This window comes from Indicator indicator, chromosome 1 (genome assembly GCF_027791375.1).
Source record: "Indicator indicator isolate 239-I01 chromosome 1, UM_Iind_1.1, whole genome shotgun sequence".
Lineage (NCBI taxonomy): Eukaryota > Metazoa > Chordata > Aves > Piciformes > Indicatoridae > Indicator > Indicator indicator.
Window position 1 is genome coordinate 71,677,802 of NC_072010.1, and position 12,318 is coordinate 71,690,119.

The 12,318-nt window shown below is 36.0% G+C and overlaps 1 protein-coding gene across 1 annotated transcript in view; it reads left to right on the top strand.

Annotated features, from left to right (window-relative positions):
* VWA3B (von Willebrand factor A domain containing 3B) overlaps window positions 1-12,108 on the top strand; it is a 67,207-nt gene extending 55,099 nt beyond the window's left edge. Inside the window, exons 24-28 of the mRNA XM_054387884.1 lie at window positions 5,636-5,756; window positions 6,557-6,681; window positions 7,484-7,621; window positions 8,143-8,240; window positions 11,844-12,108. Of these exons, the coding sequence (XP_054243859.1) occupies window positions 5,636-5,756; window positions 6,557-6,681; window positions 7,484-7,621; window positions 8,143-8,240; window positions 11,844-12,108 (747 nt within the window). The remainder of the gene's footprint in view (window positions 1-5,635; window positions 5,757-6,556; window positions 6,682-7,483; window positions 7,622-8,142; window positions 8,241-11,843) is intronic.
* The last annotated feature ends 210 nt before the right edge of the window (window positions 12,109-12,318 follow it).

Here is a 12,318-nt window from a genome sequence, read left to right on the forward strand (position 1 = left end):
ATGGTCAAAAGACCTATCTCAGGCTACAGTGTTGTATTATTCCATTACTAATTTCACTTTTCCATAACATTCTTGAGGATGAATGGATTTTACCTTAATTGTTTTACCTTCAAGATAGGAGTATGAATTCTCAGGGAAGTAAATAACAGACTCTTAAGTTTCTAAAAGCCATTTAATCTTTTCCAATGAAAAGATTTGTGTAAATGCTATTGATGCTTTGAAATTCAAAGTACATTCCTCTGAAAAAAACCAAACCATTTCTCTTACTCAGTGTCCTGAAGGGACAAGCCCAAACATGCCCTAAACCAGACAATGGGGTAGGCGCCTGTAAGTCTGCAAAACCTGGACCCAGCCTTGCCTGGACATGTTCTGGGGCCCAGGAAAACCACGTGTGGGTGTTGCACGTGATGCACATGTGCCTGACCTTGTGACACACCTATGGACTCTGTGTGAGTTGGGCCAAGTTTGGGCAAACTTGATTCTATAGGTTAAGGTATTGTGTTCCCATCTTCCTCTTTTAGCATTGGCCATTAATTGTCTTCAGACATTATTAACACAAGCTGAGATGGTAAGCAAGTTGCCTTTTTTACCCGGGAAGCAACAGGAGCCAAACTGCTGCCGAAATCGCAGATGAAAAGGCTTTCCTAACAGGGAAGCAAAGCAATGTTAGCTCCCTTGCCTGAAACGTGCCAGGGGATGTGTCCCCAGAGAGAAGCAGAGTTGCAAACCCTGGGAAGCCTTTTCCCTGGTCACAACTACCTTCCTCGCAACACACAAAGGGACGTGTCCTCCTGATAGCAAAGCTGCAAAGCCCCAGAATCTATTTCTGGCACAGAGCTCCACGTGGATGACTGCCATCTTTGCTTTGTTTACCTGTGTGAATTCAAACGCGAAACATACCTCTTGGGTTATAATTAGAGCATCTGGAAAGATACCGGACTAAAGCAGCAAGCTGTGAGTAAACCTGGCAGATTTAATTTTACAAGTCTCTGTTAAAGGTTCTGTTGCCAAACCACTTCCTTAAGCGGACCCTAGAGTTCCCCTTGTCGTCAAAGCCAGCGTTTGTGCCGTGTCCCTCTTCCAATTTGATTCGTTGTTTGTATGTTTTGGATTTTCCTAAATTGTTTAAATTGTTACATGTTTCCTTTTGTGCAAAATATTTAAAAGTTCAACCACCACCGAATACTTGGAATTTGTAAATAAGTTTGTAAATATCTTTGGTGGGACTTTGAGTTAATAAATTAATACTAATTATTAATTTGTTCCACCTCCTAGTAAATATTAATAATTCTGTAACACTTGGTTGCAGTTTTTCTCATCCAAAGTCTTCATCAAACAGTGTCCCACTGGGAGTGCTTTTGCTTCTGCAGAACTGCTGTCTAGGTAGAGTAGTACTATGATAGTATTTAAGTTCTCTAGGAGATTAATAAGAAAGAAAATCTTTGCTCGGTACTCTAGTGAAAACAAATAGAGAATTAATCACAAAGCTCATATAGTAGTATATTCCTTTTCTTGTTCATTGTTTTGTATCGCATGAAGGACGCTACGCTTTGACTGAACTTGAAGGTATAGTTGGCCTAGTTGCAGTGAATGCCAACGAAAGTCCTATGATTGGTATTATGTAGGAAGTATAAGCAAATAACCATAATAGTTCTTTTTTTCCCTGATATATGCGTGTATATGTATAAAAAATGATTACATATATATATATCTACACATGCATACATCAATTTGACGAGTTAACCTAAGTGAAACTCAAATGAACACAGTGCAAACCTGTATTGTGAATTCTCAGCCATCAATGGGAATGTACAGCTGGAATTTACAACTGTAAATTATGCCAAGTAGCTGTATTATTCTCTGCTTGCCAGAGTATACCAAAAATATTTTATTTGGCATTCTTTGACATACCTCTCTTTTCATTGAGATCAACAATATTTTTCAAGATGATTTTAATTCATTTTAAATTAGCCTGAAAATATTACATTGCTAATACATCTATTTTGATTATTGATTTTCCTCTGCCATCTACTTCTCTGGGAGTTGTATTCAGCCTGCAATATTTGCACATGTCTGGGAAAGGAAGGGTATGGCGGTGCTTATTGGAGGAGGGTGAAGTAGACTTCCATCCGCATCTCAATTCTGTGACTGAAAACCTTTAGTGACCAGAAGTAAATGCTTTGGGAAATGAGCAAACACTTCAAGTTGTTATAAGGCAAAATACGAAACACTGAACATTGATGATTATCTAATCGGAGGGCTATTGGTAGACTGTATTTTACTCTGTTTACTCAGTTCCTTTTGCTGTACAGATTAAAGCATGTAGTGACAAAAATGTATCTTTTCAGGCTGGCATTCAGCTTTCATCTAAAGATATTGAAAGTTAGGAATGTGTGGGTTTTTTAATAAGTAACTGTTTTTCCTTAAAATATTGTCTCTGTTTTCTATTTTGAACTTATGAGAGTCATCTGTAATTTCTTTTGTTTTTTTTCCTTCAATGAATTATAAAGCTGTTTGCAACATGATGTCCCTTAGTAAAAGGAATTGTTACGGGTCACCTACTCGGCTTCTCATTACACAACCTCAGGCCTGCAGGTGTCATGTTGTTTTTATTCTTCAAGTGTCATAGCTTCCAGGACAGTTTGGTGCATTTTGCTAATGGCTGCAACATTTTCATTTAAAGTATTTATTCCCTCAGTGTTATAATCTAGCTATTTGCTCTTATACTAAATATTTCTGTTTCTGCATAATGAGTTCATATTCTGCAGAGAAATAAAGCTGCATTCATTGTTGAGGACTAACTCTCATTAATAGTATACTTTTAAAAGTACTGAGCTTCCCTTAGAATGAGCTTGAACATGTAAAGCTTATGGTTGTTTATGACCCTGTTTAATGGTCACTATGTGATTAAAACTAGTTAATAAGCCTAATATGTTCTGTAAAGCATGTGTACTTGGGTAGAAGGGGACCTCTAGTGGCTGCTGGGGCTGTTCTGTCTGAAAAATATATTTCAGATGCCATTGATTTAATTATTCCTAATAAAATATTTATAGCTGAGACTTGATTCTCTACAAGAATGGAAATTCTGGATCTCTCAGCAGTTTCTTGTTTCCTGATGTCCTATTTCTTACATTCCTAATTCCTCCTGCTGTTTAAAGATCACTATTTGCTGTCTGTTGAAATTTGTTTTTGCATTCATGTTCCCTAAACAGCTTGGCATCCCCTGTGTTTGCTCTTGTGTCTCTTTAGGGAGAAGGAAAAACAAGCATTCCTAGTAGCACAATAAAAATGTTATAACTACCTAGAAATATTTGGTCAAAATTTCCATTGTTATCAGGACAGACAATATGCAGCTATAAAAAGTTAGACTCTTTCGTAAGAGACTGTGATTGGGACAGAATGGGCGTTTTGCCACTGACAGCCTGGGAAAAGCAGTGATTGCTTGGCTCTGGAAGTGTCAGGATTGTGACAAAGCCAGAGTTAGAGCCAAGATACATGGAGATCTGTGAATAGTCTTTCTATTCATTCTCACAGTAGAAAAGTGCAAAACCTAAACTTTTTGAAAGTTTAGGAATTAAAAATGCAGCAGGTATTGGCAGAGGTAAACAAAGTCGTCTCCACCTCATGCGGTTTAATGTATTACCTTCAACAGAAGCAGAGCTAAAGAGAGAAAATCCCGAAGAATCAGAGGAGGCTCTTCTGTAATAAAAATAACAGTGGAGCAAAATATCCCTGAAAAGGGCACCTCAGTGTCTGGGTCAATTGCACTGAACACCTAAAGGCTGTGTGAGAGGAAGGATAGATGGATTTGAATTTAGACAGTATTTCTGAGCCACATGAATTCTGCAGAACTTGGCATCCACGTTGTGAGTGCCTACACAGTCTTTAGGATTTAAATTAATGTGGCGTGCTGGAAGTCGCCCAAGTTATTAGTCAAGCGTTACAGATTAGTTGGTAATAAATATCCGTAGCAGCTGTCCTTTTGGAGCCTGAGGAATTAAGTAAATGGTTTACTCAAATACCTTTTTGTGTCTGTGTAGCTGTAAGCCTCCACTCAAATCAGCCTTTGTTAGGCTATACTTCAAGCAGTCGGTTAAGCACTGCGAAGCATCCCTGGTTTAGAGTGAATTTGAAAAACAGAACCGTTGATGTAATTTATATTCTATAGGGTTAAAGAATGAACTAGAAAAACCCCTGATATCTCCTATTTAAAATATATTTTTGCTGTTCTGTGTCTGAGTTTTGCTTGGGTTTAGGGCTTTTTAAGGGTTGTTTGACTGACTTAAATTTTATATTTAGAAACATTGAGAGCACTATGGAGAAAATGATAGGTTTTTTCAAGAATTAACTTGACTTTGTTGTAGTAAATATGAATTCTAGTATTATTCTTGAGGATTATTAAAATGCATTTATAAAAGTACTGGGATTACAGACTTTTCAGTATTAGAAAAAACATGTTTCTATATCATCAGTTTTCTTGGTTTCTCAGGAAAGCAAAATGTAAAGTTTTCTTTCACATTCTGACATACACACATAACATTCTGATCTTCTCAAAACTTCCTGTAAGAGAGCTAAAGTGTTAATGTGAGATATAGAAGGTTTTAAAGTATAAGAACACGGTGAGTCTAAAGTCAACTTGTGTTTTGTGAGTCTGATGATTTTTCACATACTGTTTCCCATAGTCCCTGTCTCAGTTGTTGTGTGAGATCCATCATGCTTTTTACATTCTTCACTCAGTTACTCCTAATTGCAGTTGCTGACTTCAACTAGGAGTTGAGTTGGTCTACAGGTAACCAGACCCATTGGTATTTCTACTCTCACTATCTAGTTCATGGTCCCCTAGACTTATTTATGACCAATTCCACAGTAAGCTCCAGTGTTCTCTGTGGCTGTGATAAATTACAGGAGCTGTAGTCTGAGGAGCTGCCCTGCAAAGAGAGTTAGAACCCAAACTAGCAGGGCAGAATGATGAACTGTGGCAGCTCTAAAAACGTTTGTATAATATTTTACTAAACTTGAATGTTTTAAAACTGCTGAAAATTTTAATGTTCAATTTATAGTTTTTAAACAAACCTTTTTTTCCAGACAGTCCCAAGATTTTGTAAACATTTTTTGATTCTATGTTTGATTTTTTTTTCTTTTTTCAGTAACTCATTCCACACAGTGAGATACTTTTAATGAAACTAATATTATCGTGAAGACTTACTTATCTGGACAAAACGCATGTGTATGGCATGTTCACTTATTCTGCAAAATCAGTTACTTTTTCTTTACTAATCCTTTAATACGAATTATACAATTTTGTAAATTATTTTTCTATTTAAATGGCAACCAGAACTATTATTAATCAAAGTAAATTTCTGCCTGAACACTTGAAAATATAGGTATTGTTATGACCATGTAAAGCAGGACTTTAAAGTGAAAACTCTGAGATGATCTTATTCATGAGTTCTTCCTGTACCATCACTTGCTGTGTTCACAACTATTGTGAATATTTCAAATAATTGTGGTTTACTGTGAATTATCTGCAGAGGTCATAACATTACATTGCCTAAATTTTTTATTAAATCCAAAGGATGGATTGAGGCATTAGTGGCTTAGCTGTTGTGAAAAAAATATTTGTATCAAATTACAGAGGCTTGAAGAAGAAACTGTGAAATCAAAGTCTAAGAACAGACAAAAAGGTCAAGTATTTGTGACTTACAAAAGCCAAAAGGTGATTGCAAGATCAGATGTCACAGGATTTTATTATTCAGGTATATAATTTTTTTCCACATTTTAAATATTTTTTAGTGTTTCTTTATACTGATAAAACATTAGCTTTGGTCATAATTAGCTACTTCTGCCCTAGTCAGATTTAATATAACATATGCATATACCTGAAAAATTAATGTATAGCTTGTATGTGCACAATATAAACCTCTATAAAAGGCATACATTTTGTTAAGTTAGAAAGCAATGATACATTTATGTAAGAACAGTATGGAAGAAAATCCGTTTAGCTAACTGACTATTTGGAATATATCCACCCCTGCCTCTTTGATGACACCTTTGAATGTTTCTGTCTGAGCATTTGACAAAAGTGGAGCTTTTAAATGCTGCTGCTTTTTTGTCGAATTTTAAGACAGGTTAAATTTTGTTCTGTTGTTTCATTAAGTATACTGTGTGTGTATATGTGCTTATTTTTGTATTACTTTACTTTGTGTTCTTAGATTACATATTTTTAACTGTGCTAATGTCAATTATCATCCACCTAATCAGTTTACAGATTTCAGACTTGGGCTTGAAAATTATTCTTTTTTTTTAATCCATTATTAAGAATCGTTGCTAAAACTATTTTGTTGTTTGTGGGTTTTTTGTTTGGTTTTGATTTTTTTTTTTTGGAAGAAATTTCTTTAATGCCCTAACACAGCTTATCCTAGCTAAATGAAAATTAAGAATGTGTAATATAGACATTTTTGACCTCAGTGATATGTGACAGTTTATAGGATAAAAAAAAAAATTGCAAGGGGTAAAAGAAAAATAATTTGAATATTTTATTACATTGTTTTTATAGGAACTGTGATCAAGAATATCAGTTCTACCTATGTACTTGTTGCCTTCAGCAATGGGGAGACCTGGACTGTACCTGTGAAGTTCATTATACCTGTGGGAGGTGCTATGCCATGCCCATATCTGCAGGTGAAAAAAATGTGGGTTTTTTATGACAGCAAATATGCATTTTAAATTTGGTCACACATAGAATAGAGGATAGATTTTTTTAAAAGACCTTTCTAAATACATCTATTTATTTTAAAGTTTTTTAGTGATTGCAATATCATGCTATTTTCAACATTCTATTTTCAATTTGTTTGGAACATTTTTTTTTTTTTTGGTAATCCTGTTCCTTTATTTATATTATTTTCTTTATAAAGCATGAATATTTGCCCACTTATAGAAGAAAGGATAAAAAATGGAAACATGTTTTGAATACAAGAAGCATTTTTGTAGCTGCTTTGTTACAATTAAAACTAGAGACATGCCTTTTTTCTGTTTGAAATGAAGGCAACTCCTGACCTGGTTGTTCCTGGTGTTCTGCAAAGGGGAAGATCTGCAGAATTTGACAGGAAATTGTGACTTCTGTGTTCATTTTTATAACAATTTTGTCTGAGTCTGAAATTCCCAAGATTGGTTTAAAAGCTTATAAAAAAAACATATAAATTTGCACAAAGTCCAAAGGAAGGAAGGGCTGTGAGAGTTTCCTCATTCACTTTGACTTGCTAGTTGAGCTCTGGTACGTTTAGTAGGGCTTTATGTTCTCTCCCTGATTCAGTGGAAATGGTGAGTGATTGGTGCATGCAAGAAGCAAGTTCTTTGCTTTTAAAAATCCATATTAAAGCATGGGAAGTTGTTAAAATGATGATTCATGTAAAAAATATCCTGGTATTTACCTTTCATGTCTTGTGAAACTCATGAGTTACACAGTTCTTGCAAACTGATGCAGGCTGGAGACTATGTGTTTGCCAGAACCGGAACAGTGACAGCAAACGAATATTATGTGCCTGCCATTGTAATAGCAACACCAAATAGAGAGGAAAAGGATGACAAACTCTACACAGTTCTCATGTTCAACAACAGGAAAGTAAGTAAACCTAGGAGATGGTACCAATTTGGCAGTGGTATTGCCATTGTTCTACTTTTGATGAGGCAGATACAATTTTCTGGGATAATGAGCTCCCTGTCCCAGTCCCTGATTCCAGTGAACCAAAGTAAATCAGATTTGAGGACCCAATCAGGTAATAGACAAGAACCAAGAAATTCTGTAGGATGTTTTATTTTTAAATCATACTTTGTTCTTTTCTCTATATGTTATTTGCTGGCTTTCACAAGCTCCATGCTGCTAAAATGAGAAATACAAGAAGTTTTATCACAGTCAGTATAGTCTTAATTTAATTACATTTGTTTATTAGCCATTATGATAATTTTGCTGCTTTTTTTCATAATGCATTTTAAGAAAATGTACTCTGCATTTGAAATTTCTGTCTTCATTATTTAGAAATGGATTACAGTTACATTAAAACAGATGACCTTTTATACTGGCATATCTTTATTGTTACTGAAACTTAGATTTAAATTGGGTGAATGTTGATTGTGCTGTTGCAGGAACACTGTGTAAGAAGTGAGCTTATTAAAATCAGCCAAATGAAGTATGACTTTTCCTGTCACTACATTAGAATGGTGCAGATGATGGATTATATGATGTGAGTATGATTCAACCTAAAAAAAAAAAGTTATTTTACATGAAACCTAAATGTTGCACTTTGAGATCAACTACAGTGCTGTATTTCTATATGTAGTACTCTAACTACAGTTTTTGTGAACTGGCTTGCTCTACACAATACAGCGAAGTGGTTTGACCGATAAGCATGTCAATCAGGAGAGCATTAACTGTCTGCCTTATCATTGTATTACTGGGCAGTTTATTGCCCTGTTTTCCTTTTGAAAACATTAATGGTACGTGATGCTGTTAGAGGACTGTGTTTTCTATTTGTTGTAGGCCTTGTTTTTCTTTTAAGATCATAATTTTGAAACAGAGCTATGCATTAAATTGCAAGTTTCTAAGATACTGAATCTTCTTCTGGGCTTAAACCTGGTGAAGATAGGGAGAGAGCACATAGGATTAATATGAGCTGCTACTGAAATTCTGCAGAATTAATGTACAGCAAGGGTAACATTTTTTTGGTGTGAAATGTGCACTGAATGTGCAGTCATTCCAAGTGATTGTGGATAACTTTTTCATCTTGTATTATTTCTAGTGAACTTGCAATGAGATAGTACTGGATTTTTTTAAAACCTTCAGAGCACCAACAATCTCTGACAACTAGCAACAACAGATTTTAAGAAGCAGAATAAGACAAGAACAATCATCTAGAAATACTTCTCCAGAATGCATTACCAACCTCCAGTAATTTGCAAATTAAGGATTTTCTGAAGCAGAATTGTCGGCCTTGTATTAAATAACCTTGATTTTTCTTCCATGAATTTTATAGAATCATTGAATGCATTGGGTTGGAAGGAACCCTCAAAGGTCATCTTGTCCAAACTGCTTGCAGTGAGTAGGTACATCTCCAACTACATCAGGTTGCTCAGGGCCACAGCAAGTCTGACCTTGAATATGTCCAGGGATGAGACCTCCACCACCTCTCTGGGCAATCTGTTCCAGTATTTCACCACTCTCATTGTGAAGAACTTCCTCCTTATGTCCAACCTAAATCTACCCTGCCCCAGTTTGAAACCATTGCCCCTTGTCTTATTGCTACAAGCCCTTAAAAACAGTCCTTCCTCAGCCTTCCTGTAGGTCCCCTTCAGATATTGAAATGTAGTTATAATTTATCCCTGCCCTTCTCTTCTCCATGCGAAACAGCTCAAGTTTTTTCAGCCTGTCTTCATAGGAGAGGTGCTCCAGCCCTTCTCTGGACATGTTTCATCAGGTCCATGTCCTTCTTGTGTTGGGGTCCCCATAGCTGGTCACAGTACTCCAGGTGAGGTCTCACCAGAGCAGTGTAGATTGGCAGAATCACTTCTATTGATTCACTGGCCACACTTTTAATGCAGCCCAGGATGCAATTTGCCTTGTTTGAACCCACATAAAAGTTTATCATCCATAGCCTTTTCCTGGAAGGAGCTGCGCGGGTTGACATTTTGTGTAATAAAACTTGTACTTTTGTTTTGAATCTTCCATCTACTTGACATCCCATAGGGACTCTACACTGGAGGGTTTCCTGTTCCATTTACATCAGTGTGTACAGGCACTGCTGCCAAAGAATTGTATCATCTCCACCATGGGAGATTTCTTCCCAAGAGGCTGCATGAACAGGACAAATCCCACATTTAAAGGCAATTTCAGAAGTTCTTCATTTTTACTGAAAAGTCCTAATATGATGATCAGTGTTAAAGATGATTCTGTAATTCTAAAAATGATGGGTGAGGCTACCAGTTGTGGGATGGATTCCCTGATGGAACAAAAAAGCAATAGTGGTTCAAGCCCTGTTTCCCACACATTTTCTAGTAATGATTCTACCAGCTTGCAGCCATAGTACATAAATTAATACCCCCACTTTACTGAGCAGAATTCTAGATGTGGAAATGACCACCTACATGATGGTAGCCTCTTTAGACTGAAAAATAAACCTGAAAACCATGGTTCCCTACTTAATGCATAAAACCAGTTGAAAAGAAGCAGGTATATAAATGAGCTGAGTTCCAGCAAGATCATGAGAAATCTTTCCTTTCCAGTGAGCTGGATTGCATTCTTAGTGAATACCTTATTAAGAGAAGATGTGGCTAAATGCATAAGCAATAAGAGTGGCTTCCATTCTACATGCTTTGTTTCGTAACTGAGTGCTTTAATATCCATTCTCCAAACAGACTTTATTGGTGAGCTGACTTGCTATTGTTACATACAAATGATGAGAAAGTTGAGTTACTCACTGGCAAACGGAGGAGTTCTTTGGAGAGCTGAATAAAACGAACGCACTATTTTTTTTTTTCAAGTGAGAAATAAGTGTATTCATTAGATCTGCATTTTAGATTAAATTATATCAAATCTGGCAGACCTCTGGGTAAAATGGTATGTGAAACTGCATATTCAAGTCTATCTATTAACTGTGACTTTTTATATAATGTTTCCAGCTAGCAAACACTGATTTGGTGGTAAATGCATTGGCCAGTTTGCATAGCAGATGATGTAAATAAAATTAATGAAATCTAAATAAAATTTCCAAACGACATGGTTGCTACAGCACAAAATAATGGACTCTCTGTTAAAGGTGTTCAGTTTATTCCCTTTAAAACAAACTAAAACAGCTTGCAGCATGGCCTAGAATAAAGCATACATTTTGCAAGTATAATGATTGAGCACACCAATGCCTTATAGCTGTTTTAAGGTCTGAAGTAATTTCTGTTTTTTCTTACAGCAGTTGTAGATTTTTAGAAACAAACACCCATATTTAGAATGACAATGGTTTTTTTCTGCAAAATATCTCTATTTTTGAGGATAACGCTATTCAGATTTTCCTCAAATTACACCCATTAAAGGAACATGAGAATTGCTTTCACACAATATTATTTCAAATGCTATTACTTCTACTTGCTTGCTGCTGTTTTAAAGACACCAAGGTCTACATGCACAAACAGACATCATGGGACTCAGAGCAGTAGCACTTGAAGATCTGGCACTTCTGGGAGTGGAATTTGGGTGGTTTTGCTCCCCAACTGACAGGAAGTCTACAGTGCACATAGGTATATTGCAATAAATTGGCTAATTCTGTAGCCCTGTGTTCTGTGGGATTCCTTTGATATTTGTGTGGTATGTACTAGTGGTCATGTTTCATTCACTAGTCTTTAGAGGTACTAACATAGCTCTTGACATTTTAATTTCAGATGCTAGCATCTGTTTGAGGGGTTTTTCTGCCATCACAGTGGAAAGAAATAATTATGGCATAGCAAGCACCCTGAAGACATAACTAATATATTCCATATGCAAATTAAAATACTATGTGCTTTGGCACTACACCATAAAAGATAATTATTGCCCAAATCCTTTTTGGAATCGTAGGAGGTGGACAGAATTCGAGACCAGAACTTTGTTTTAGGCTATTCTTCACTTATTTTACAAATAAAAGGGAAATTGAAAGGTAAGAAATTTGTAGCCCTGTTGAATGGTCGAAGTGTGATAAATCCTTCTCTTCTCAGTACCGTGAGATGTAGGAAAGGGTGACGTCTATGTTATGTTAAAAGTATTTAAAACAGTGTATAATATGTGTGCTTTTAGCTTAGCAACATTGCTTTTCTGATTTTTCTAGCCTGGACAGAGAGAGCAAAAAGCCCTATCTTCACTCATTTGTGGAGGATGAAGGAGAAGAAGCAAAGAAAAGTATTGTGAAAGAAGATAGAGAAAAGAAAAAGAGAGTGGTAGACAAAAGACATCCCAGGAAGAAGATGTTAGACTCCGATGATCTTTTGTCTGTCTCCAGAAGGGAATTAAAACAAATAAGAAGAAATTCACTACCTAGCAATGAAGAAGAATTTGGAGGTAAAGAAGTAGCTCTGGAAAATTACAAATATTAGGGTTTAAACACTTCGTCTGGGCCCTTAGTTAAAGCTTTTGCATTTCTGGATGTTAGACCAGCCTTTTTTCCTCATTTTCTCTATGATGAGATTCATTCACCTCCTTTGGAAATAATTCTTCACACAAATCATTCTCAGCATGTGTTTCCACAGGAAAGGGAAGAACTGAATAAAACACAGTCTATCATATATAACTTTAATTTCCATAAC